The 27,605-nt window shown below is 55.0% G+C and overlaps 1 protein-coding gene across 1 annotated transcript; it reads left to right on the forward strand.

The window, feature by feature from the left end:
- Window positions 1-5,903: 5,903 nt before the first annotated feature.
- On the forward strand, window positions 5,904-27,147 carry RND2 (Rho family GTPase 2). Its single transcript, XM_054801838.1, has 5 exons — window positions 5,904-6,159; window positions 6,272-6,359; window positions 20,577-20,686; window positions 24,735-24,869; window positions 25,684-27,147. The coding sequence occupies exons 1-5, from the start codon at window positions 6,058-6,060 to the stop codon at window positions 25,930-25,932; spliced, it is 684 nt and encodes a 227-aa protein (XP_054657813.1). The 5' UTR covers window positions 5,904-6,057; the 3' UTR covers window positions 25,933-27,147.
- Window positions 27,148-27,605: the final 458 nt, after the last annotated feature.

A 27,605-nucleotide genomic window follows, 5' to 3' on the forward strand; every position in this document is an offset into this window, starting at 1 on the left:
GCCCGCTTTCTCGCAGCCTTGAGCCGCTGGCCGTGGGCGAGGAGGATGTGCCCGCAGCAGGAGCCGTGCCAGCCTGCCCTGCTCGGCTCTTTGTTCCACCTCCCTTTATTTTTTTTCACACAGTCCCTCTCCTCTGCTCCCAAGGACACTGGAACAATGAGCAGGCAGGAGATAAGAAAGCCTGGCAACGGTTTGCAGGTCAGCAGTCCGCAGCCTGTGGGAGCTTGGCCTTGGTCCCAGGGCTCACTCAGGATGGACCCTGGGAGGGCTGAGCCCACAAAAGCTCGCCCTCAGCCGGGGAGGCTGCCTGAGACCCCTGTATATTTGCATATTTTGGTGTCCTGGACCTACAGCAAGGGATGACCTCGATACATCTATCTGGGTTTGTCAGGAACTCAAAGAAAGATTCCTTCTGCCTCTGCTCTGCCTTTTCCTCACCTGTGTCTGCCAAGTGTTGGGATGCACACGGAGGTGGACGCAGGCGAGATCTCCCAGCTGCATCAGGCGTACCAGGTGTTAAAGAAGTCTACCAGATGTGTTACCCTAGGTTTGCTTTATTGCAGCACTGGATGCACGGGGGAAACAGCTCCACCCAACGTGCATACAGGTGATTACCAACACATAGGTTATACAGAATCAAAATATACATATTCATTATGTTTCCAAGAAAAGGCAGTCCTATGATAATCATTTCTTACAATCCATTTCCATATTCTCCTCCCCGTCACGCACGCTCAGTGATTTGAGTCGGTGGTCCTCAGGGGTCTCTGGTGGTCGTCAGTGGTCGCGCACCCGTGTTTGCTGGATGACCCTCTTCTTGCAGGCATGTGCGGTATCCTTGCTGTGGATACCCCTGTCCATAATAACTTACTTCATAAGATTAATATTCCCGGGCCTATTGTCCGGTTGGGTAGGGACTGTACATGGAACATAGGAGCATTGCACATTGCCATGGTCAGTTAGCTTCATTACCTATTACCTTGATTAGAAACCCCTTTCCCACAATTATAGGCTTTGAAACAGTTCTAGGCCTTAAGCAGCGTTCTAGTTAACATAAATTTTCTTATGGCTAAGCTTCTATATTTTTTACACCAGGAACGCTGTGCCTCCTGATGACACCATACCTGTATCACAGTAAATTACATTTAGATTTGACAGGTAGCGCAGCGGGTGGAAGAGATCTGACACAACCCCGCCGACGTACCTGCCACTCACAGCCACAGTTCCCTGCGCTGCTGTTTTGATCACAGAGACAATGGAGGTGATTGTCAAGTGGTAACTGATGCTCAGAGAACGTCAGTTCACTCCTCACGGTGACAGCAGACTGAAGAAAATCCTCCCGGCACAGAGCATCATTCCCACAAAGAACATTGCCTGCGCTGGGCTGAGGCCACTCCAGCATCTTCCCCTCCACAAACCCAAACAGCAGAGGCTGAGGAAGCGCAGCACCAGCAAGTGGCATGGCCGGCGTGAGGCTGGTTTCCAGGTGTGCACGGACCAGCATCCCACCATGTCCTCCTCTGGAGGCAGGCACCTTCTCTACTGCGGTCCTTGGAGAAATCCTGTGAAATGAGAATCCTTCTCCTTAACTTCAGCCTTCTACCACAGCATCAATAATTTACGGACAATTATAGTCCCAAAATTACAGGCTTAGCACATCCCACATGCTGTGCGCCCATTAGAAGCCGATTATTTGGTCAGCATGTCTTGCCTCGCTGAAAACGCACAACCTTCCCCTCAGGGTGCTCATCGCGGCTTTCGAGGGTCGAGGTAACCACGCGACACACAGGACCGGGTAGCACGGTGCGTGCGTTGCAACGGGAGACGGTTTTCTCTGCACCACTGAAAACTCTGCTGCTGCTCAAGGGCCCCGCTTCCCGGCAAGTGCCTGCGCTGCTGCGCACCGACAGCGCCAGCTGCTTGTCCTTCCCCTGGCTCACCCCAGGCGCGTAAACTGCTTTGCAAGGAAAAGGGAGCGTGGTAGTGAGACGCAGCAGCGGGGCTGCAGAGCCCGAGGCCCTCACTGGCACCCAGCCCAGCTGGAGCAGCCCCCGTGGGAAGCCCCATCCATCGGATCCCAGCAGGGACCTTCCCACTGGTCTTGCGTCCCAGTTTGTGTTCGGGATATGCAATTCACGTTTGAAATTAAATGGAAAAGAAACTGAAGTCTCGAGGGTTCATTTCTGTTCATTCCCTGCCCTCCCCTTCTCCGCCACTCCCCACGTGAATTGCAAAAGTTAAAATATTTCATTCTGACGACTGATTTCAAACATGAAGGTGATGGAGACCATGCCTACTGCTGGAGAAACCATTTCCACCGAGCACCTCTGCCAGGGAGCGTCCAGCTGGGCTCGCTCCATCACCCCATCAGCCGGTACTGTGTGCCGGAGCCGCAGCCGCGCTGGCAGCCCTGGCAGAAAGGGCGCGATGGGAATGCCGGTGTGCGTGCCACACTGCCTCCACCCAGAGCAAGGCGAGGGGAAGGCCAGCGCAGCGGTGGAAGCTGCATTTCAAGTAGCTGGATCCGGCGTGGGAGGGGATGTGTGTGGCCAAGGAGGTTTCCACACCCAAGGGGACAGAATCAGAGACTCGGCCGTTTTCCTCCTCCCACCCTGACCCTCTTTGTGCGCCTTCGGTGCCGCAAGTCCCTGCCCCTCCGAGGAGCCTCTCGTTCCCTGCAGGAGAGCCATCAGCCTGCAGCCAACCTGTGGAGTCCCCCAGACCCCCCCACGTCTCTCCAGCTGGTGCTGGGCCTGATGAATCCTCGGGAGAGGTGTTCTGAGAGAGAGGGGGGGGGGGGGGTAAAAAGGGAGCCGCTCGGGGTGTTGCAGAGGCTCCAGATCACTTTCTCAACGCAGAGAAATGTGCAGCAGTAACTGAGGTATTGTGCCTCCTCAGCCTGTAACACACATGCTCCGACTGCAGTCTTTCCAGCAGAAGCCTTGTCAGTTGAATGCCTCCTTGCTTTAATCCCCGAGATTGCTGAAGGATGCTGCTTTCATCTGATAGTGTTTATGGACTGTTATAATGAGCTTCGGCTTGCTGAGATAAATTAAATTGCTCACCCAGAGGTGCAAACTTCATTAATGCCAGCAGTGAGTCAGATCAGCATTATTCTAGCAGAGAATGTAAACAGGCTGGACACATGAAAGGGGATTTGGCTGGCTTTTTTTTTCCTCTTTCTTTTAACCTTCCTAATTGCTGTTGATTTGTATCTTTTTGCTGCATGTGTTCAAACTCTACTGCTTCTCCACCTCTTCGTCTTCTAGGGGAAACCATCAAATAACACACCATTCGGGACTGAATGATTTAACTGCTGAGTGTTAACAGTTAGCAATACTCTGCAGTTTTGCCTGGCGTGTTTCTGGCACTTTCACATATTTGACAAGTCCAAAAAGACACTTAAGACTAGATCTGATGAGAAATTAAAGCGTGACCCTTATTTCTGTCCCAGTTTAGAGGCTTACCAGTGGAAATAAGATGTTGCAGACCACGGAAAATGGCACAGAAAAGATAGGTACGAAGTTAACAACGCACACACCATAAAAATCCAGAGAAAGTGTCACTGCATAATGTGACGGGCACGAGCTCTGTGCGTATCCTCAGGAGTGACACTCATGCACCTCTCGTTAGGTACGTGGGTGCATCTCGCAGGGGGCACGGCCGTACGAGTGAGATTCCTCACTCATTACATTCACCTGCTTCATCACGTCTAAAATGAAGTCCAGAGCCTCTGACTGCCTGGAGAGGACCAGGCTTTGAGGCTCTGTGCAGGCACAAGAACAAGATGTCACCAGCTCCAGATTTCAGGCTGCGGGTCCTTCGGTAAAGGTACGTTTCCCTAGTACAGGTCCTGAGGATGTCTTCTGGCTTCTTCGTACAGGAAATAACACAAATAGAACACAGCAAAGCTAATTCAGAATAGCAATTAAAATCCCCGAGAGCATGGATCAGCAAGGGAGGATCTAGCCACCGGAGAAGCATTTTCAGGAGCAAATGTGTGGGAGCCATCTGTCGCCTCACCATTCCTGGTGATAGTCACAGCATGTCTCCCTCTGCATCCTACTCTGAAAATTTACACCGTGACTGTAGGTTGCCCAACATATTTTGCAAGTGTTGCCTGCCAAAAGGTGCATTGCACCAAATGGGACACAAGGCTCAGCGGTGACAGTGCCCCAAGTGGCACTGAGCAAAAGGCACTCTCAGCTGCTTTCCCTCCCCGGGGAAAGTCAAATGCGGCTCTTGAGGATTCATTACAGAAAGTTTCCAGCTTCCTCTGAAGCAGGGTCACAATAATCTGTTGGGTGGAAGCAAAAAACCTAATTCCTATTGAGAAATATGGTGAAAAGCTTTTGGCAAAAAAGGGTATTGGCCAGGGGAACAGCTTGCTCCAGGTGACACCGATGGCCGCCCAGCACTTCTTTACCTACAGTCACAAGCACAACGAACTGTTCCTTCCGTTCCTCCACATAAACGCTGAGCGACACGCAAACATGTAAGAAGGCAAAAAAACCCTCCAGGGCTCTCGAAACATGACACAGTGCCGCACAAGCTCCTTTCCCTGGGGAAGGTGGAAGGAAACAAGCATGTGACAGTTACTCATCGTATTGCTTAAGGCAAGACTGGGAGGCACGGGGATGCTGCAGCAATACGGCGCAAAGCTACAGAGCGAGGAATTGACTGGCAGCAGTTTCCCGGCCCATATAATGCAGGAGTCAGACCAGGTGAGGACGTGAGCTACGCGCTACCGTTCCCTCAGCTCTGAGGTCTCGTCTGGTATGCGATGATAAGATGAGGGGACACCTGAGTTCTGGTTTGACCAGCTCGATGTGCTAAGGACACACCTTCAGCCCTGCTTGCACTTGTCCCCTGCCCGGGGAGCGTATCCCAAGACGTGGGACCTGTGTGGCCCATGACCACGCAAAGGAGCGCCGGCAGCCGGCTCTCCAAAGCGCATGCTGGCCGAGGCAGACCCGGCAGAAAGCAAAGCAGCACTCAAAACCACGGGGTAGCTGTACGGCACCATGTCTCTGTTCTTTACTCATCCCGACTTCATGCACAGCACCAATATTTATATATGAAAAATGACTGTGATTTCAGCAAAAAACAAACTGCCCCCTCATTCCATTAATAAATCCGGTTTCACTGCCAAAACATTTTAATTTCCACTTCTTCAGACTTGCTTTGTCTTCATTGTCTCTATTTTTACTGCATTTTGTGACAGACAGCTTGTCTCTGGCAAACAAAAGTTTGCCATTACAGTAAATCTGTCTGCAGTATGGCCAGCAAAATCTTAGCAGTAGAGGAGCCTTTCCTTTTTTTCAATAATTCTGCTAATTAAAATCACTGCCTCCAATTTATAGATGCCCTGTCTGTACTGGGGGAGGAACGGAAAGCAGGAATCGCTGCTCTCTTTGCAGAAGGCTGCGCAGCCAGGCCTGGGGCGACGCACCGGTCTCCTGCCGTTGCCAACATAACTCGCTCACGGACAGCGGAGATGCGGGGCTCCTAACGCTCGCGTAGAGCTGGCTAAAATGCCGCCTCTTCCCATTTCTGCCAAATTCCTCAGGGGAACGAGTCCCGTTCCTTTAGCAGTGCCGGGGCTGGAAGGTCCCCGTGGGCAGGGGGGCACCTCCCGTGCAAGGGAACGCCAGCCGCTGGTGCTCTCCCGCCGCTCCGGAGCCGTGCCCTGCCCGCATTCGGCGGCGCGGTGCTGGAGGGCGGGTGCCGGTGGGTGCCGGTGCCCGGTGCCCGGTCCTTGGAGGAGGCTCCGCTACGGACCGCCCCCCCGCCCCCGCCGCGTCCACCCGACGAGCCGCGGCCGCCGCCGAGGAGGGACGCCCCGAAGGGGCGGTGGAGCCGGGGAGGGGTGGGGTGGGGGGGAGGCGGCTCCCGGGGCCGCGGCCGGCGGGAGGAGGCCGGGGGCGGCCGTGGCGGCGCGGCCCTGCCCAGCGCCGGCTCCGCTCCGCGCCTGGTTGGTGCCGTCGGGGCCGGGGGCGCGGCCAGGCCGGGGCCCGTCCCGGTAAAGCGGCGGCGCGGTCTGCGCGGCCCCGCACCATGGAGGGGCACCTGGCGCGCTGCAAGATCGTGGTGGTGGGGGACACGCAGTGCGGCAAGACGGCGCTGCTGCACGTCTTCGCCAAGGACTGCTACCCCGAGGTGCGGCGGCGGCGGGCGGCGGGCGGGCTGGGCTCGGCCGGGCCGGGCCGGGCCGGGCCGGGCTGGGCTGGGCTGCGCTCACCTCTGCTCTCCCCTCCGTCCCCCCCCCCAGAACTACGTGCCCACCGTCTTTGAGAACTACACGGCCAGTTTCGAGATCGACAAGCAGCGCACCGAGCTCAACATGTGGGATACCTCAGGTGGGTCGGGGGCTGCGCGGGGAGTGGGGGGCGGCGGGAGCGGGCTCGTCCATCCGGCCGAGGGTCTCTCCCTCCCCGGATCCCCGGGACCGGAGCAGCGGGGTTGCCGCTGCCCGCCCCCCCCTCCTCCCGGGCTCTCCAGCAGCCCGCCAGCTTGCCGGGCGGGTCGCGGGCAGCTCCCCCGGGCAGCCCCGCCGCCGCTCCGGGGTGATTTTCCAGGTCTGGTCTCTCGTCCTGCAGCCTGCCTGGTGCAGTCTCCAGGTACGGCTCTGCGCTGCCTTTAAGTGCTGCATTCGCGTTAGAGCGGCTCCATCCGTGCCCGTGCGGGGATGCAGCCGGGAAACGACTTAAACCAGCTCTGGGGTGCGAGGTGAGGCCGGGGAGGAACGGGGAGGAGGCAAGGCGCAGCCTGAGAAGGGAGACCTCACCTTGGAGAGGAATGCGCTGTGGGAATGCGCTGTCCTTTCATCACTGCGACAGAGCGTCTGGGGTTCTTTGGGTGGTGGTATTTTGTTTTTGTTTTGTTTTGTTTTGATTTGGTTTTGCCTCTTTGTGTCCCTCAGTTGTGATTCTGCATGAAGCCGTAGGCACAGCTGTGCCAGCCCACCGAGACCCTTCCCAAACTTCGTGCTGTCTTTCTGTGGGGGCGCGAGTTGCAAGTGAAGTTCTTGATGCAGAGCTGATAAAAATATTAGCATCCAGCAAAGGTCATGCGCACCTTTTAATTTACCTCTGACAACCTTTTCGGACTGCTGCGTGCACATGGTGCAGCTGAATGCTGTGATCTGTCAGTGTATGTACATCACAGCCTTGCTGATGCTCTTTCCCTGTAATTTTTGGAGTCCGTATCACAAATGAAGGTCCTGTTGGTGTCCAAGAGCAATAGTAAATTAAAACGTGACCTAGGACTTTCTTTGCTCTTGTATACTCAGATTCCTTGCTGTAATTTTACATTCATCACATTACAGCTGTAGGATCAGCACAGCTCTACCTAGAGTAGTGGCTTTACTGAGTCTTGGACTACCTCTAATGTGTAAAATGTGTTTGTTGATTCTGCTCTGGAGCTTCCTGACCCAGGAGACCTTGCTTTTGCTGCTTTTTATTCCCTGAGACAAAAAGGGGTCTTTTGCTTTGCCTGCACGAAACGTGCCGTGAGCCACAAGGATGCTGGCTCTTAGGGCAGCTCTTGGTGCTGGAGCCATGGATGAAGCGCTGGCTCTCAGCATTTGACTGGGAGCTGTGCTCGAAGCACAGAATGGTGGCTATGATGTGGAAGTCATTGCATGGTGGATGGTGCTGGGCTGGCGTGTCTGCGTGAAGTCCCTCAGATGTGGTAACCGCGATGCCATCCTGGTCGACCCAGGGGCCTTCCCTGCAGAGGGTTCCCCGGAGCTGCTCCGACGGGGTGAGTCTGCATCGGGGTGTGCCGGGAGTGAGGGGTGGCCGACTCCGCGTGTCACCAGGGCACGCTTGTGCATACGCCCGCGGGTTGACCACCCCTGTGGCTGTGGGGGTTTCCAAACCGTGGACTTCTGCAGCCTGCGAAAGGGACTGGGTGGGGTATCTTTGTTAGGCGCTGAATGGCTTTCCTCCGAGTGTCTGTATTTGACGTGAAAAACCATCTTTTGAGGGGGCAGCAGCATGTTTGATGCATTCTCTGCTTTCTAGGAATTCTGCCGAATGTTTGGCTTCTGTCTTACAAATGTTAAAAGAAAAGGACATGGTAAAAAGTCTTTAAAGCTGTATATATGGATCCAATACCTGCATCCGATGCTGTCATACATTCATTTTTACTCTTTTTAACAAAAGATATAAGTTTGCCTAACATTTATCTCTACAGCCAAGAGGAAATGGACTCTGATTCTTTCTCCCTTCTCCTTATGAAAAATGTAAGACCTTTTTAATGGCTTTGTTGTAGATAGAGTTTGCTAGATAGTTTTCCAGATAAATTCCCTTCTGCTGCGGTTTTGATTTGAAATACACAGCAGCTAGTTCTTCAAGAAAGAGTCCTGCAAAGCAATACACAGCAATTTTCCCTGGTAATCAAACTGGTATTTTTAGCTGTAGACTGCAAGCTGCTGTTGAATTTCCAGTACCCTTCGGAGACATTTGTAAACAGGAGCTTTAATAAAAGAAGTTTTGCACAATAGCGAATTGAGCCAGCTGAGCTGAAGGGATCAAGTGGCTAATTGCCCTCCTCATGCAGAATGACAGGCACTGCGGTGCACTTTCCCGGGTCTCTGTGCTGCTTCCCGTCTCTTTTAAGCAGCTTCGCATGCAGGGACTTATTGTTCATGATAAATTCCATCCCAGCAAGAGCGAGAAGGGAGGTGCTGGGAAACTGCTCCCCTGCTCCTGTCAAGATGGCCCTTTATATTTAAACACTTGCCATCTCTTCGATAAGTAATTGGAACTGAAGGTCTCCTCCAGAAATCGGAAGATTTCTGGGCAGAGGAGCTGACTATTGATTTTTTTTTCTTTTTTTTTTTTTTTTTAAATCTCCCCCACCGTAGTTAGTTGTGCAAGTGGTCAGAGACTCTGGAAACTGTGCAGGGTCAGCTGAGCATCATCCAGCAATGGGTGTTGGAGCAAGAGCAGTCTCCCTGGAAAACTCCCTTTATTGCGACCCAGCGTGGTCACAGCCTACCTGGCTGCTCAGAAGTCCCGTTGATAATCTCGGTACAAACCGGGATGTTGTCTGCTCCCTGGGGCTTGTAGTACCAGCTGATGTAAGTGTGTTGGAAAATGCAGCCTTTCAGGCTGAATTTGCCCCTCCTGCTAAGTGGCAAATGCAGGCGATGACATTAGCAGCTGGCAGGCAGGCAGTAAATCTAGTTAGAGAAATATTGCCATAGGGTGGACAGAAGTGATGGAGAACTGAATGGCTCCCAAATTGTATCGGGACCTTGGATTTCCTTTAAATGCCTTTTAACCCTTTGTTCATTGATTAGTTTTTCTGAGGCTGGAGAGTTTCCAGCACTAAGAATCCTTCATGAGGATGAAATCTGTGCTGCTCAGACAGGGCAAATGCAAGGACTCCGCACTGTCTGAAGTGCCTTAGGTCTAGGTACCTACCAGGGAGAAAAGTCAACCAACTTTGAGCTTGAACCCTTGTCCATCATGTGCAGGTGCTGGTTTCATTTTGTGTTTGTTTCTGTTTTCGTCTCACCCCCCCTGGGCATGCTGAGAGTGAAATTGCTTCAGGTGCCATTTTAGAGCACAGCAGGGGTGTCCCATCCCTCCCGTCCCACTGAAAGCCTGGGCTACATGCCCTTTTCTAAAGCCTCCATTAAAATGCAGTTTGACATCTTTGTGTGTGAGGGGAGGGGTGCGGAGCCTGCCTGCCATACGGGGTGGCCAGGGCTCTGGCTCCGGGGAGCTGCTGTGCCCTGGCACCTCTGCTCCTGAGCTGTATGGAGGACACGGTGCTTTGCTGCTCCTTGTGCTCCCATTCTGGCAAATTCTTTCTTTGCTGCCTGTTGGCTGAACGTGCTCGGCACAGAAACAACTCCTCTGCACGGTGCCGGTATCTCGTGGCGGGGGGGAAACTCCTGTTCGACGGGATGCCTGGTGGCTTGGGAGTGTTGTTCCCAAAGGGCTGGGTGCCTCCCAGACCCGCAGTGCCGGTGCCCCAGATCCGTCAGGAAAAGCTTTCTTCCTTGCGGCCAGATGGAGGAAGGGTGGATGGTTTTGTGATTACTAGCAATGCTTTGCGAAGAGTAGGAGAGTTTCAGTTCCATGCTTCAGAGGTGTGAAAGGGAGTGCAATTACCAGTAGGTGTGCACTGGGCAGGTAGGTTTCCCTCAGCGATGCAATAGTTGTGTTCCCCGTGGGATCAGGGAGTGTCCGTGGGTCTGCACCGCTCTGGAAGCTCTTGCACCTGGAGCTGAGCCGCTGCGGTGCTCAGCAGGTCTCCGGCGGCGAGAGCGCTCAGTGCCGGCTGACCTTCTTCCCAGGGACTGGCTCTCGGTGCTTTCTCACGGTGACTCGGGCATTGCCGGTGGTCCCACTGCCCACAACTCCGGACTGGCCCAACGCTCATCCCGCACCAGTGGCCCCGCAGAGCCCCTTCCCTGGCGCTGGGTACCGGCAGGAGGAGGGACGGGCTCAGGCAAGGCCGCTGCCCGATGCCTCGGCAAGGCCAGGGTGCTACGGCATCAGTGCTGGCAGCTCTGAGGCTTTGCCCTGTAGCTCGGTGGGTTTTTTGTTTTGTTTCCAGTAATAAGGAGGAGGAAGCTACCCTGTGCATGGCAGCCTGGGCTCGGTTCCTTGCTTCTGGTTCACACCCCACACCCAGGAGACTCTGCTTGTCTTCTGCCTGTAGTGATGTGACCTGAGGCCATTTATCTGCTCGGTGCATCTTTTGCTGATGCAGATCCCGGTGCGGAGCAGAGCTGCTCGTTTCTGGTAGGGGCATCTGTGCCAGTGGCGCAGGGGGAGGCCCAGGCCTGGCATTGTGCCTTGCACACGATTGCTGCTGTCTTGGAAAGATGCTGGAGAGGATTTTTCTGTCCTTTGTGGACCAGCACGATGCACTGCCGCTGAGAGCTGCAGTGTCTACCGTAACCTGGACGTTGCAGAGATCAGCGGCCACGGGTTCAGCAGCCACGCTTTACCCCCCCGGTGCGCTGCAGCTCGCAACAGGGGAGTTGCACGGCTGACAGTCCTTCGCCGGGGCTTCTGTCTCTTAAGCAGATGTGCTTTCAAGACAAGAATAACATTGTGACTTGCAAATCCCCCTCCGCCTCCCTCTTTGCCTGTACTCAGCAGTCTGCATTGGTATGGCCTGTGTGGGAACCTACGGGCTGCGATAACAGATCCTTCTTTGGGGGAACTACCGAGGAATGTTGATGAGATTAGAGCGCTGAAAGGGGCCGAGTTTCGCGACGGCATCTCCATGGATGCTGAGGCTGGCTGTGCCCGGATTCCCAGCGTGCGGCTCTGGGATTGCCATGGCTGCCTCTTCCAAAGTGCAAGAGCAAGTTCTGTCTTGGGAAGAGTTCAATGCCACTTGCACTCTGAGGCAGAGAAAAAATGTGGAGCTGCCCTTTCCATACCGAAATAGCTCCTCCCATGCTCCCTGTTGAGGCTGGGAGCCTGAAACCAGCATACTTGTGTTCTGCCTCAGCACAAATACGTAGTTAAGCCTAAAAATATGTGCAGCTGGGTCACATTCTCAGGCAGGTCAGTAACCAGTCGGACTGAAGTTTAAAGAGTTGCAGCAGAAACAGCAGCAGAAATGCTTATGCTGGAGTGGGTGGAGGATGGACCTGAGAAGACATGACATGACATGACATGACAGTCCCTGGGAGGATTGTCTCGCTGGACTGGGTGTGCTGTGGGGGTGCTGCGATGCTGCGTGGCTCAGGGATGGAGGGTGCTTCTCCTGCACGTCCCTGCAGCAAGGGCAGCGTGCCCTGTGGCAGCACCCGTCCTTTCTCCCCTACAGAGCAGGGAGGCTCAGCCTCTGCGGGACTGTGGGGTGTCCTGGGAGTCACGGGGCGGGTGCTGAGGAACGGTGCCTTTAGCGACAACCGGCTGACCTTGTTGCCTGCTGCGACCTCTTAGGCAAGGAAGGGCTTTCTGTGGGGTGGGTCTGTTCCCCGCTCCGATGCAGACCCCTTTCCCACAGCACGGAGGTGATCTCCTCTCTCTCCTGTGGGCAAGGACAGCACTGCTCTGCTCTCCCTGCTTCTTCTGCCTGCTCTGTGGCACCTCCTGATGCCACTTTAACGCCGCTTTAACGCACATTTGGGGCAAGCGGAAAGCTCCTTATCCAGGCGGTCACATAAACAGACCTGCAGAAACTCCCTGGAGCGGGGCAGTCACACCCCGTCCCCTGCCTGTCATGGCTTGCCTTTCTAACAGGCCTCACCCAGCATGGTGCCAAGGACACCCCTCTCGCCCCACTGAACAGTGCCGGGGTGTTTTGGGACGGCTGTTGGGAATGGAGAGCTCTGAAGAAGCCAGTTGGCGTGCGCACCGAGCCCGTGCGTGCAGTGAGAGCACGGATGGAGCTTTCCTTTTGCCCCAGAATCTGAAGATAAAATCTCCGCTTGATTAAACTTCACAAGCATACAGGCCCATCCACCCTCTGGGGATAAACCTTATCTGGTAGCTGAGCAGTCAGGGAGGGATCTGCTGCTTATGCACGGCAAACCTGAAATGTGCAACATTGCATAAAGATAATTGTGTTCGTTCAGCGCTCGGACGCGTTCCCCAAAGCCAGGGCGCGTGCTGGCTGTGCTGTGGGAACCTGTTGCCACTCCTAGTCCTTGTTGTACCCCGTAGAAAGGATGACAGGCGGGTTGTGGCGATGCCAACCGCCCTTGTGACATGGCAAGAGTGCCAGGAAGGGACTTCTGGCTCCCATTTATCTCCCTTGTCAGCTGCCACAGGCGTGATTTCCAGCGTGCTTGTGAGAAGCCTGGGCGAGCTCCTCACGCTGCCTCTGCAGCCCCAGCCCAGACACTCAGCGATGCTCGCCCGGAGATGCCAGCAGGGACTTCTACAAGAAGCTTCCAGAGCTTCCTCCCAATTGCTAGAGTGAGGTTTGCATCTGAGCAAGCTCCTCTGAACCTCTGTGAGCTGCATGTGTGAGACGGGGCACAGGATCTGGGTAAGGCAGAACCACCTTGTGCCTGCCTGAGCTGCGGATTCCTCTGCCGGTAAATCCAGCGGAACAGCCTCCTCCCGAGTGACAGGTTTCCAGTAATAAGATCTGGAGAGGGGCCCAGAAATGCCACCTCAGCCCGTGCAAATACCGTTCCCTTCATCCTGATTGTGTCTGTCCTGAAGGTATGCCAGCTGGGCTGTTCAGTAGTTTACTCATTTTTGTACGTGCATCATAAGAATTAGGAGCAGAGGTTAATTGTCCGAGCTGATTAGCTGTTGTTTCGGTCACGCACTTTCTGGATGATTGCTTGTTCCATGTCATGGAACAGTTTCCTCCTTTCCTACACTTCAGGGGTTTGCAATGATGTTGCACAAGCAAGAGAAACGTCATGGTCCAGCCTAAGAGAAGCTTGTAGAAGTCCTGGGGCCGATGGCCATGCCATGTTCGATGTCCCTTGGAGGGCTGGACTGGGGGTCGTTGCAGTAGTGGCTGGCAGTTCCCTCCACTGCTTTCTGTCTCCCTCCAGCTTTGGTGGGATGCCTCGTCTCTCCTTGTTTTGCCCGCTTTCTGGCAGGCAGGGCATTGTGTCATTTCAAGATATCTCTCTGACCCTGACCTTGCTGCCTGTCAGGGTCGGAGAGTTGGGGCCCTCCCCACCGTGAGGTTCTGTCATACCCTAACTTCTGAAGAACAAATTCTGACCTTCACTTGGGTAAAACCTTCCTGAGGCCTTGCCTGTAAGGATGGTGGGATCTCCTTTAGGGGCAAAGCCTGCCATCGGAGGGGTTTCGGTGGGAAGATGCAGGGGATGCGCTGGTAAAAGCTCTGCCCCTTGGGTTGTGGTGGAGATGGCCTCTCAGAGAGAGTCCGCGGCCGGCTTTGCCTGGCTGGGCTGTAGCTGTGGGCAGAGCCAGGGAACCCCGAGCAGCACGGGGCACCTCGGTGCTGGCAGGGGTAGCGTAGGTGTTTGTGTCAGCCTGGCCTTTCGCACGTGGACAGCCAGGTCTTTGCTGCGGGGTGGAACTTGGCACGACGGTGGCTCTGCTTGACACTATGTCGCCAGGTCTGCTTTGCTCTTACTGCCACTTACTTTAATCTCTAATGTCACTAATTGCTGCTTCTTTCCTAATTGTGACCCTGGCGTTGTCGGGTCTGGGCTTCAGAGCACGGTACTGCCAGAGTCCATCGCTACCGGTGTCTCCGAGTCTGTCCCCAGTGCTTTAATTCCTGTCTCTGCCACTTGTCACTCTTCTGGGCTGGACTCTAATAAGCGCTGTATTAATGTCCGAAACACGTTTTTTGTATCAGTGGGATATGCGTTATCCTCCCCTTGCAGACAATAATCAGCCAGGCAGGGGCAGGGATCCTTAACCTGTCTCTGAGCCCCAGCTGAGCGGGGACCTGCAGGGTGCTCAGGAATATTGCTGCAGTTTATCAATCTTCAAACGACAACAAAAAAACCCTTTGATTTTCTTTCGGGAGAGAGGGTCTGATTTCACACTGGGAGGATGAAGCTGCTCTCTGAACTCGCGATGGTTGAGATCGTTGTCTCCCCCCATGTGCAGCTATTGCAGTTTGGGAGGCTGCAATGGCTAATTTCCTGATCTCCTGTTTATAAAGCCCATCAGCGCTAACGATACGGGGAGTGAGGAAGGCACTGGCATATTCCGGTCTGTTGTATGCCAGGCACACTGAACTATTGCTCTTCAAACAGTGCCTTCTGCCTTTATAAAGGCAACTAAAATCAAGGCAGGGACCCGTGTCTGCAGAGTTTACCATGCTCGTTGTTCCTCCTAAGCGAGGGATTGTCTCTGAGAAGCCCTTTGTTGTGGAGATGCCTGTTCCTGGGCTCTGAGAGCCAGCTCCTGGGCTCCAACCTTGCAGGAGGAGATGTCTTGGGGTGTCGTGTTGAGCAGGATGCACCTGCAGAAACCCCAGGGAGACCAACGCTGGAGCTGTGCTGCGGGCCACGCGGGAGGTGGAGGTGGCCGTGGGCTCGGTGGCTGCAGTGAACACGAGTGACGTGTTTTGCGAGCGCAGGTGGCTTCATCTTCGCAAACGGAGACCCGAGCCTGTTGCGCACGCAGTCGGGGAGCTCCTCTGCCAGGTCCGTGATCTGCCCGTTCCCACAGGTGCTGGCTGGGCCGTTGTGTGGTCGAGCTGAGTTGAGTCAAAGGACCACGGAAGAAAAATTTCCTTCCTAGTCTGTCCCCAGTAGGATAAAGGGGCTGGGCATGACCTTTGGGGCTGTTTAACTGCTGCCCTTCAGTGTTCCCTGAGGCTGAATTCCTCATCGCCCTCCACCGTAAACTCTGCCATTGTTTCTCTGGGCTGATTTCCCCTTTTCCAGCAGCGGGAAATATTTTAGGGTGACTCCGTGTCCTCTTGTTGCATCTGCCGAGGAAATGGCAGCTCTGGAGTGTCCTGGATGTCTCAGAAAAACCAGCCGGGATTTTTGCGGGCTCACCATGGGGACCGGCCTCGCCTCTGTTCGGGGGTGTCTGGGACAGCTGCCACTTCTGGCCTTTCATTCAGGGCCAGGTTTTCAATCCAGCATTTTTATGCTTTCCCCTTGGTGGGCCCTGGGAGGAGACAATAGCCGGGCTGTAGCAGAGGATGCCGTGCCTTTCTCATGCAAATGGTTGCCTGCATTGGGAGAGCCCCTTTAAAGCAGCACCCTGAGGAGCTGGGTGAGGGGCAGGGGTGGGGGGCACCCAGCTGGCAGGGCCAGAAGCTGCCTGGGCTGTCGCCGTCCCCTTCCCCGGCCGCCGCTTTCCGCACCGCTGCAGTTCGATCCAGGAGCAGCCGGGTGGGTTGTTCCCTGCCCAGCACGCCTGTGAATTGTACAGAGATTTCGTTTTAAGGTGTGCTATAAATAAAATATACTATTGTTATTATTAACACCTTCATCATCATCTGCCCTGGCAGAGGAACGACTAATCATGAAAGCCGTTACGTTCCCTGGCACCTCATGTAATATTAACCGGGTCTGCAGCGCTCACGTGGGGGAAGCGTGCGGCGATTGAACACGAGCGTCCTGCTCCCACGCCAGACCTCTGCTGCAGCTGGGCGGAGGAATCCCTGCCTGGCCCGGGGAGGAAAGAAGGGGGCTCAGAGCCATGCCTCTGCACAAAGGGCCTTTGCCTCTAGTAAGCAGTTGCTCAGATAAATTTATCTGCAACAAAAAGCAACTTGGAGCTGTGAATTCAGCTCCAGAACCCCCTGCTTAATCTCAGGAAACGCTGAGCGCGTGTGCTGGTACACAGCAGCTCCGAAGGGTTTGAGCTCCCGTTTTGGGAAGCGCTGGAGGGCCGCGCGGCTTGTGAAGCTCCATGAAGGGTGATTTGGACCCACGGCAGTGGAGGGGATAGTGTCCTCGCGTCCGATGCTGGCTGAGAGGTGGTATGGGCTTCTTGCCGCGCGTGGGGAGAGGATGCTGAGACAGCTGCACCTTGGTCCTGCTTTGACAGCTTTGTCCTCTGGACCAAGGCTTGGCTGAACTGCTGGTGGGATTTGTCTAGCAGAGAGACATCCTCTGTAGTCTCTAAAGGCTGCTGCTCCTCTGGCGCTGCTGCGTGGGGAGGTAACCCGAAGCTCTTCGGGCTTGTCGATGCAGCACTCCAGAAAGCTGGGATGAATTTCTGCTTCATTCTGGGAAGGATGTTCTTGGCCGTCCCTGCAGAAAGCAGCATGTGTCGCAGCGTTGCTGGCTCTGTGGGGAGAGTTTACAGTGAGCCCTCCGAGACAAGTGCGATGCTGAAAAATTTAGGTCTTGGCAGCGTTCGTCTCTGTTTCAAGCCAGAGCTGGCTGGGGTTGCCGGAGCCCCTTGCAGAGCAGCTCATGGCTCTGCATGCGTATTTGCTTTCCTGGTTTGTAATGTGCTATTGTTGGACGGAGGGTGCCCACGTGAGGAGGCTCATTATCTCTCAGAACAGCTAATAAGGAACAAATGAAGATGAACACTATGTTGGTAGAGGTGAAACAGCACATTTCAGTCCCCTGCCCGAGAGCGGCATCTCTGAGTCTCAGTGCCGGGCATTTCGAGGGGCTGCCAGCTGATAAGACAGAGGAGCTACTCATGGCTCTATCCGCCTCTGAATTGCAGACAACAACCGCATGGATTTTATTTTTAAGCTGCTTTTTGGCTTGCTCCAATTTTCTCTCTATAATCACGAACAGATGCGCATAGGTCCTGTTTCTTGCAAACCTGGGTGCCAAGTGGGAGAATGACTCAGGCAGTAAAGGAAGGCTGGAGCTGCAGGCACACAAGCCTTGGGGGGGGGTGTGTGTATGTGTGTGTGTGGGGGGGTGTTCGGAAATGCCAGACACCGGGTCTCTGGGGTGTCTTGCTGGAGGATCTGAAAGGTGTCGAGTGCTCAGAATCAATAAAACTGAAGACCTGGAGTTGAGGGAACTGAGGTTTTTGTGTTTTGGAGGGTTTTTTTAATTATCGTACTCAACGAAAAAGTAATAGATGCAAAAACTAGATTAACAATCCCCCAAACAGAATTTCCTGATTCAGTCGAGACCTCTCCAAATAAAAGTGGAGATTACCTAAGTTTGGAGGCCAGCAGCTCTCCTGCTCTGCTGGGCAGCACTGACCATCGGTCTCCATCAGTCTCCTGCGGTGGGGCAGAGGCTTCTGCTGCCGAGACCATGAGCGCTGGCTGTTACCTGCTGCCAGAGCAGCTGGTGAGTTGAACTACCAGTGAAGGTTCCAGCGGCTGCTCCTGCGCTTAGTTGGAGCAGAAAGTTAATGAACACGAAGGCAATTTTGATGTCATTAAGAAAATGACGTTCTCGACCTAGTGCATCCCTTCCCTCAGCAGCTCCCACCAGCACGGGGGTCTTTCCCTCCGTGGTCCCAGGTGGTGAGAGCACCACTCCTGGCACCAGGGTGGGGACGGTGGTGGTTCTGCGGGATAACCGAGGGGCCGTGCTCTGCTGCGTGCCGGCGCTGCAGGCTCTCCGCCGAGGAGCTGGCTGGCTGCTGGAGGGGAGCAGCAGGTTGCTATGATACAGTTTGCTGTGGCAATGTCTGCGCTGAACGGAGCCAAAACCACCTCTACAAAAGGAGCATTCCTGGGCTGGGAGGGGGCAGATTTATCTGCAGTGTTTATGTAAAGCTGCAGAGCTGCAGGGAGAGGATGTGTGTGGGAACGCTTTCCCCCAGCGTGTTCTGGGGGCCCCTGTCCGGAGGCAGATAGCCTTATGTGCACGGGGGAGAGGGCATGGCTCGGCTAAAGGACGCAGCAAATCCAAGCGTGCAGATCAGTGCTGGATCTCACGTCTCATCCGGTAAACCCGCACCAGGCACGAGACTGAAAACTTGGTTCAAAGGGGAGCTTGGCGCTGCTGAGCTTGGTGCCGCCTTCGAAAGCGGCCTCGTCCTCAGCGGGAACTGGGTCACCTTGCTGCTGCAGGAGCGTGGGAGGGAGCGGTTCACTGGTGCCAGCTCTGCCAGTCATGAACTGAAGCAGCCTGAGCCTGAAGCGAGGTCAGAAATCTCCACGCCTGGGACGACGCAGAGTCACCCTGGCTCCCTGTGCACCAGCCTGTCCCCAGAGCTGGCCGAGGCACCGCAGGGGCTGGACCCTTTCCATGCAGGGAACGTGACTTTCCCTCTGGGAAGAGGGCTGGGCTCTGCAGAGACCAGGGTCTGGTTTTTTCCGTGTTAGATCCCAACTGCTTCTCTTTGCACGGACAGAGACCTGGGCTACGGCTTCTCTCCCGGATGGGAGCAGGGGGTGCAGGTGCCTTTGCTCCTGTGGGCTGGCAGCAACATGGCTGGCTGTAAAAGCCGGAGATACCTGTAGCCGATTTTGCTGTGAATGCAAATGTGCGTGGAACCCCAGGGTGCCCGCCCCAGGCTCCACGAGAGCGGTGGGGGCTGCGTGGGCACGGCTGGGGCTCTGTCGGTTGGAGCGTGCCCTGAGCGCTGCGCTGTGGAGGTCCCAGCGGTGGCTGGTGTTGGTATCTTGCCGTGAGTTGGTGTCAAGGGGAGAGCGGGTGGCCAGTCTCTGGAGCCGGGCAGGGGTTGGGAAGACAAAATCTCAGCCCGCAGCCTGCCCCGCGTGGGCTCTGGGCAGAGGAAGGAGCGGTTGTGGCCAGGTCTGCTCTCCTGGCTGGGTCTTGCGGAGGGATGTGGGGTGTTGGCAGAGCTCCTGGCATGCCGAGCTGTGCTGGAGGGGCTGCGCCCCGCTCTGTGCTGTACAGCAGTTGTGAGCCCCCACGCAGCCAAGAGCCAGGGTCAGAGCCCCTGCGGAGAATCGGCCCATTCTCCTCTCAACGCTTATCCCAGGCAGATTCCCATCCTGCCGGAAACATAAGCTGCCATCATCCATAATTCATCAGGTGCTGAACTTTATCAAGAAGCCACCTGACACCCGGGCTGGGTGCTCCACCCTCCTCCCAGGGTGGGAAAGTGCCGGTCCGGGTGTCCTGAGGGGCCACGGCAGGAAGCACGTCCGGTTTCCTCGGCCTCGGGGTGGGCGATCCTTCTTTCCGAGGAGGCAGATTCAACAAGGACTCTGGTGTCTCTGCTTCCCCTTTTCATAAATAAACATCTGCTTCTCATCCCTCCAGGAAGTTTGAGCCATTGCAAAGCCAAATATAAAACCGAAACAGTGTCTTTAAGTAGCAATGAGCTGATCGCTCCATTACTGTTTACTGAGGCATCTACAATTGCACGCAGAATGCGCTTCAAATAAAAACATTACGGGACAATGACTTTAATGCCTGAAATTTGCATCGAAGGTGCGCGTGCACGCGCGCGCGTGTGCGCGGCAGAAGCTGCGCAGGATTCAGGCTGGGCGCTCTGCCTGCTCACTGAGAAATCCTGCAGAATACGGAATCATCCCCTCCAATTTATAGCTTGCTCACTAAATCCTGTCACATCTTTTACGAACCAAAAAGAATCCGTTTGACTTTTTCCAGCAGAAATCCAGAGCAAAAGGCAATGCTTTTTTTTAACCTGTCTTAAATTCTCACAATCTATGTGAGCAAGCTCTCCTGTGTAAAGATAGCAAGAGAAGGATACGAAATAGTAGCAGCGTTCCCTGTCTTCTCTCAGGCACACCTTTCCACCGTCGGTGATAGAGCAACTGCATGACAAGTAGTAGGATACGTACACGAGTGGTGGAGAGGGATGTGCTGCTCTACGGTACCGCAGCCCTTCCAAGCTCCCTTTTCTGCAGCGAGCCAGCATGCCCCAGCAGCACAGCTCCGCTGCCTCTTGCTCGCCAGATGCTTACTAGGAGGGAGAGGGATGCAAAACTTGCCTTTATTTTCCACTCTGCAAAGGGATAAATGTAAGAGCACAAGGACGAAACCTCTGACTTCAACGCCTAAACAAAGGGACCAAATCCTCTGCGAACCGAACTGCTGAACCTAATGGTGTCTGGTCAGAAGTTTGGGTCAACAGCCTTTATCTCTGACAGAGACAGTTTGCATCCTGTGGAGATGTCTCCAGTTCGTACTGGAATTAAAGATCTCTCTGCTTGGCAGAGGGCTGGGGGTCCTGGCCTGCCCGTTCGGGTAACAGGCAGTTGGTGGGATGAGACCTTCTGCTCACCGCTCTTCCTCCTGCTCCTCTCTGCAGGCTCAGCGTATTACGATAACGTTCGTCCCTTGGCCTACCCTGACTCGGATGCTGTGCTCATCTGCTTTGACATCAGTCGCCCGGAGACCCTGGACAGTGTGCTCAAGAAGGTGGGTGCCCGGCGTGCCTTCTGGCTGGCGAGGTGGGTCCTCTGCAGCAGCACGTGGAGCCGCCCTGGGGTCCCTGCTCCCCGAGACTGTCATCAGGGCTAAAAGCTCTGGCTCCGTGGCCAAGCCTTGGCTGGAGTTTTTGTGCTCAGATGAGGACGGTTGGCTGCTGCCGATCCCTACGTGTTCTGTGCGGAAAGCAAGATATTTCCATTTGAAAGGAGCCCAGTGAATGGTGTAGCTCATGGTAGCTTGCAGCATGTGTGTGGGGGGGGTGTCGGTGTGTATGCACACATACAAATGTGGGGACAGAGAGAAATGTAGGGCATCTGTTCTGTTTTTCACGAAGGCCTTGGAAAGCGTCGCGCATCTCTTGTTAGCATAACCACCAGTGAGTGTGCTACGGATTACTTGCCGCAGTTGAGAAATGGCCCCTGGTGCCTGCTTCCATGCAAGTAGAGAGCTCAGCTTTTTGGCCGTCCCCTCAGTTCAGCATCTGCACAGTCAGACAGACAGCAACCAGTTCCCTATAGCTTGAACAACAAGAATAATGAGCTGTGGCGCTGAATTTCAAGTCCGTGAATGAATAAAATGAAATGGCACCATGCCACTGGACTGGACGCAGGGCCCCGAACACCGTCTGCCCTGGCAGAGCTGACTGTCTCCATGCTCTGCGTTAACAGCCCAGAGTTTTCTACCTGCAGGTTAGCGTCTTTCAGCAAAGCAGACGTTTCCAGCTGGCAGGTCTGACAGGTCCCGGAGAGCCCCACGGGGCTGGGGATCCGCTGCGGAGCACCGCAGGCTGGCTTCGCAGCACGTCCCTGCCTGCCACGCTCGGGAGGAGTAGGTGGCAGGGAGAGGTTCCCATGCGAGGCTTTCCTCCGAGATGGCATGAAGTCCAGCAGCTCAGGACGCTGCTCAGGGGAGAGGGTAAATGCCCTCCTGGCCACTTGCATCCCTCGGTCCTGCCCCTTCCCAGCTTCCCTCCGTGAGATGCAGGGAGCTCTCACCGCTGCGCAGCAAAGCTGCAGAGAGCTCGCTGGCGGCTGCATCCTGTCTTGGCTGACATCTCGTTTGTGAAGCTCTCTGAGACACCGAGGCGTGAAAAGCACTACAGAATGGTGATTCCTGTTGCTGTTTGCCCCAGCGAGCCCCGGGCTGCCGGGGCTGGACTGGCCACTGTCTGAACAAGTCGCATTGTACCGACTGCCCTCTTGGCCTCTCCGCATTTTGCCCAACGTTGTGCTGAAGCAAGTGCCTCTTACTCAGCTTCTGGGAGGGCTGAGAAGCGGGGCCTGTGTCTCAGAAGTGTCCTGGTGAGGGGACAAAGACCCTTCAGATAACTCGGTCAATGGCTCAGTGTTCATTTCCAAAGCGGGTCCCGGGTACCAAGTGTGCTGGGTGGAGGGAGGCGTGTTTCGTGTGGACTGAAAGAATTCACTGCTCAGCTTGGGAGTCAGCAGAATAATAATGCAAGCAAATCACTTAGACCTTAATGAGGTGCAAACCCATCGATAATTAGCTGGGGTTGGGATTTATTTATGTGTGTCTGCGCACTCTTCATGTGAGTCCACACTGCTCAGTGCAAGGTCTTCCCTGTGCAGCCTCGCAGATGCTTTGAGTACTGTTAGGCAACGTCTTTTTGATACGGTGACTTAAAATAAACCCTAAATCACAGGGGATTTCTTAAGTGCCTCTGAGTAGATGCCTTGTTTCCTTTGGTGCAGGCTTGCAGCCTATGGAGGTGAGGAAAATTCCTAAGATACCATGAAGTTGAAATGGGTTTTAGCTTTTGATATCAGGCGAATAAGGAAAATAACCTATTCAAGCCTCAGGCAAAAATGCTAATTCAGCAGAGGAAATCTTCCTTATTGCTGCCCTTCTGATGCCTGGGCTGCCTGTACAGCGTGTACGGTTGAAGGGAAGGAGCCATCTGAGGGAATGCAAACAAGCAGCTCTTCATTTCATACAAAGCAGGTTTTCACGGGGCGGTGCCTTCATTCTGTCAGGTCTCGATTGCGCAGCAAACCTTAGGCTCCCTAAGGTGTCACTCGTGTGAGCAGAGGGTCGCACCTCTCGCCGTAGACCGGGGATCCCTATGTCATTGCAGACAGCCATGACCTCTGCCTGCTAAGAACAGACCCTACAGCTCAATCCCTTCGAGGATTTTCATCCTTCAGGTAAATTAGGGTGCTTGAGTTCCAGCTCCAGAAGAACTGCACCATCCTCCTACGGCGGGTGCGTCAGCCGTTGACGTTGTGTGGCTGTGGCCCCAGAAATCTCCCAGAAGCTGTGCAGCCCGGTGTGCTGCCCAGGTGCTGGGGATGTGTGTGAGTCCTTGGTGGACAAACGTCCCTGGCAGCAGGGAAGGGTGGGTTCATGGTGAAGATACTTGGCCCCATCTCCTGGTGGAAAATAAGGCTTTTCCGTATTTTGCAGTTGCTTTGGTCTGATACTGGTTCAATGAAACTTGGGTGCTTCTTGGCACTTCCTTTCCCCCCCAGGTTATGGACACTGGGTTGTGGGGTGGTTTTCTTTCCTCTTCTAATCGCCTACGGTATATGCTCATTCCAAGTGACATCTTTTGCCAGGGTTAATCTCACCTTATCATCTGCCTCCTCCTTCAGAAACATTAGATAAGTAACCAGGGTGTTGACACGCTGATGGGGCTGTACGGGTCTCCCCTGGGGGAGGTCACAGGCGATGGTTTTATTTACTGCTGCGGACACTTAGCTGCACATTGGGCATTCATTTTCAGAGCTCTGAAAGGGACCGTTAGTGCGAAGAAGGTGGATGTTTGCCCTGGCCTTCTCCTCCCATTGCTTCAATTCTTTATTTCCCTGGCTGTAGCTACGCTCTGAAGGTCTTAATGTCTTTAACATGTGGCTCCCAATAATAAATAAATAACGAGTGTGCTGTGCAAAGAGCTCCCCGTGGTTCAAAAGACCCAGTGAGGTTGACCTTCAGAGTCCCAGATGTGTGCACCAGACTGTGTGGTCGTTATTTCTCCACGGTCATACCCAGGAGCGGTCTCCTGTGGCTGAGCACAGGGTACCACAGCTTGGGTTTAGCAGGTTTGCAGGGCATTTCTGGAACAAGCGAGCATAATGTTACTGGAGAGGTACTCGGAGCATTCCCATCCTTGCCTGGGGCAGTCATTAAGGTGCCCTGATGAGCTAATCAGTCTCTGAACAGCTGTGACCCCCGTTGGGAAACGCTGTCCACACCAGAGTGTACGGTCTTGGCCTCTGAAGTCTGCTTTCCAAACCCGATCCAATTCGAGCCTCGTGTTACAGTCAGAACACCGAGAGCCGGCTGTCCCCGTGTTTCCCGTCTTCAGCACAGTCTCCAGAGCCGCTCCCGGCCTGCGTCCTCACCGAGAGCCCCTGCTGATGTGGGGGCCACCATCGCCCGTGACCCCTCCCCTCGTCCTGAAATCTGGGCACGCAGGCTGCGGCGGGGCCAAAACCGGCCTTGGTGCTGGCACCAGGCACTGCGGGTCCCAGGCAAGAGACCTCAAAGCGGTGTTGTGGTGGCTGCCAGCAGCAGTCCTGGTTCCCTGACTGCTCCACTCCCGAGTCCTGTGCGGAGACGAGCCAGGCCAGGGCAGCTTGGCATCACGTGCTGATGGCCAGGAGGTGCTGGGACCCCGGGTCTGCCGCAGCCGTCGTTCCTCGGTGGGAGAGGGACGTGCCGCTTGCTGGTGGGAGCGGGAGAAGCTATGGACCAGACTCGTGGGCTCTGCCGTGGCAGTGGGGCATGGAGACGTTTGGCTGGATGGTGCTGGACGGTAGGAACGGGTGGCGTGACTCGCCTGGCCTGTCCTTCCTCCCAGGGCTGGGGGTTCTTGGACAGGGCTCTTGGCCTGGTTGGAAAGGGGCCGGGAGCGGTGAGCTGAGACCCCGCGATTGCCTTTGTTGTTCCAACCTTGACCCTTTTTCAGGCTGCCTGCTGCCAAAATTAACTTGACGCGGAGGTGCCACTGAGCCCCTTGATGTGTCTCGTCCACCAGCAGCCCCCGAGCACCTTCTCCCTCTTGTCTCCTCTGCAGTGGCAAGGGGAAACTCAGGAGTTCTGCCCCAACGCGAAGATCGTGCTGGTCGGCTGCAAGCTGGACATGCGGACGGACTTAAACACGCTCCGGGAGCTTTCCAAGCAGCGCCTCATCCCCGTGACGCACGAGCAGGTGTGTGTTTAGCAGCCGTCCCCGCAGGGCTCGGCGAGGTGAGGCAGGGACTTTTCTGCAGGACTACTAGTACAAGGAAGCTCAGCAGCAAATGACCCACTGTGGCCAGGTCTCGGTCTGAAGCTGGTTTGATCTTGGCTCATGGATTCTGAGCTGCTCATGCTTACGGCACTCTTTTCCCCAGCTCTGGCAGACCTTGACTTATTCCTGATGCTCCGGTGAACAGCCTCCTGGTTAGGAGCTGAAAAGTCTTTCCTCAAAGGTGGTGGAGATGCCTGATTTGACAGGTTGGACTGGCTAAAGGGGAGTGTCGTGCTTCTGCATCTCCTAGTTCAGTGCAACTCTTTCTGCTATGACTGCCTCTCCTGCTCGGGTTCTGTGTTGGGGCAACGCTGCCCGGGGTGGGGTGGGGAGGGCAAACCACAGTCGGGGGGGGGCTGAGGGTCTGCTGCCCGGCTGCTGTGGCCACCCGTGGACCCAGCAGTGTCTCCGGGCTGGCCTGGACACCCAGTCTCTGTGGTGCAGCACGGGGGCGGCTGCGCTCTGGGCCTGGCTCCGTGTTGTGCCGGTTCAGCGCCCGGTAGCACTGTGTGCTCGGGAGGCCACCCTCACCTCTGGTGCTCTCACAGACGTTTGTGTTTATTTACAGAGGTGACGGGTAAATGTTTTAAGAGAGCCGCTCCCAGCTGTGCCGCGGTGTCTGATACAGGCTGCCAGCACCGGCAGGGCTGATGGCGACGTGGAGGGATGCTCCCTGCAGCGCGCTGGTGTCCTAACCTTCTTCCCTCTTCCTCCCGCTCTCTCTGGACCGCAGGGCAGCGCGCTGGCGCGGCAGATTGGGGCAGTGGCCTATGCAGAGTGCTCCTCCAAGGTCTCGGAGAACAGCGTACGGGATGTGTTTCACGTGACCACACTTGCCTCGGTCAACAGGGTGCACAAGAACTTGAAGCGCAGCAACTCCAAACGGGGACTGAAGCGGGCATCACAGATGTCTGGCAGGACGGACTTACTGAACGACACAGAGATCAGGAAAGACCGAGCCAAGAGCTGCTCCATCATGTGAAAAACAGGCTGTAAATAACGTGTGTGTGTTGTCCATTTTGTACAGTAACTGGCTGAGACAAGGGCATGGTGCTGGCTGCAGGAGCCAGCCCGCCTTTCCAAAGCCTTTCTCTCAGTCTCTAGGGCTGAGCAAAGGTCCCAGCTGCAAACCGGGGTGCACGAGTCACCCCCCACTGTGGAGATTTCTGGGTTGGGTGCTGCTGTGCGGATTTCTTGGGGTGAAGGAACCACTTGGCAGAGGAGTATTCAGGTGCTGGAAGGTCAGTGACTGGGTGAAACAAAGCAAAAGGGAGCGATGCCGTGCGTGTGCCGCCCTCCTGTACCCACGGCCCAGCCTCTGCGCCTGCGTGCAGCTGTACAGCACACGCAGCGTGGGGCCGTGGGCTGGGTGGGACCCGGGCTGGAGGGTGGGAGGTGGGTGGAATTGCTAGTGGCAGAGTGCGATCAGGAGAAGGTAATCTTCCAGTCTTTCTTTAGAAGAGAAATTGTGTTTGAGGTAGTGCTGCCTTCAGCTAGGCTGGGCAGCGGGTCGCCATGGAAGGTGCAGGTCTGGGCCAGAGCTGGGAGGGAAGGCACCTGGGAAGGAACCTTAACCTGTCGAGACACCACGGTAGTCTACCTCCTGCGAAGAAAATAGATAGGCGGCTCTTTACACGATATTTTAGATACTTGAACTCCATTGGAAATGCAGCAGAGTGGATCTGGCTCCAAGGGAGAGGTCTGTCCCAGTAGTCACACCCTGAGAATTGTGGTTCCCTTCAGCAAGCAAATGCCACTCGGGAGCTTGTGTCCCGGCTGCTGACAGCCTGGTTACTCACCGGGCTGCTCCCTGCTGCGCTTCCGAGGAACATAGCTCCTGAAAAAGCAGACTGCAATAACTATCCATATCCTGCTCTCCACCCATTTCCAGCTGCAGATTGTATTGCATGGTGCTGTGTTTGGTACAGATAACCAAAAAGATGATATGCGTATCTGTACCGTCTCCACTGTGGCGGTGGGAAGGAAGGTGCTCCCTGCCCCTCTTGCCTTGCTGTACAGCCTCCTCCCAACACCTCTCATTGCTTCTGCTGCTGCCCTCTCTGAATGCCTTTGACTACAGTGTTAGCCTTGACTTCATGTCACATAGACACTTTAAGGAAAAAAGAATCTGCTCCATTGCCAGATCCAGCTGTGTCAGTGGGCTACGGAAAACAAATAAACATCGTTGGAAAATGCATAGTGCTTGACTCTTTGTTTTTAATAGTCGGATCAGGCGTCCTCTCAAAATGTCTTACTGCCTAACTTCTATTTGTGTCCTAACGTCTCTCTCTTGAAATACGCTCACACATCTGCTTGAGTGAAAAATGCAGAGGACTTAGCTGCATGTATTCATTTTGGAGCTGAAACACCTGCCTTGAATAATCCCTCGCTCCATCCTGAATCCTTAAACGCTCTGGAGCACTTGCAGGTTGTCTGTGCCCGATCCACCAGTCTGAGGTGCCACGAGCTGCTCCTGTCCTCGCTGTGTCAATAGCTGCAAGTGAAGATAGCTTTTGACTTAATATTTTGGGTCTACTCTCCCACCCAGGTGTTAGACTTCAGCTGCGTCGGGAAGGCTATTTGGGGAACTGGAGCAGCTGAGTTACCAGCACAAGAAAAGCTCAAGCAATGACCGCACGCTGTTGTGCTGGGTGC

Source organism: Grus americana, chromosome 22 (genome assembly GCF_028858705.1).
Source record: "Grus americana isolate bGruAme1 chromosome 22, bGruAme1.mat, whole genome shotgun sequence".
Lineage (NCBI taxonomy): Eukaryota > Metazoa > Chordata > Aves > Gruiformes > Gruidae > Grus > Grus americana.

What these genes read in the sequence shown, in the direction of transcription:
- RND2 (XM_054801838.1), top strand. Translation starts at nt 6,058, where the DNA reads ATGGAGGGGCACCTGGCGCGCTGCAAGATCGTGGTGGTGGGGGACACG. An exon ending in CCAAGGACTGCTACCCCGAG is followed by an intron (nt 6,160 to 6,271) that starts GTGCGGCGGCGG and finishes CCCCCCCCCCAG; the next exon opens with AACTACGTGCCCACCGTCTT. An exon ending in TGGACAGTGTGCTCAAGAAG is followed by an intron (nt 20,687 to 24,734) that starts GTGGGTGCCCGG and finishes TCTCCTCTGCAG; the next exon opens with TGGCAAGGGGAAACTCAGGA.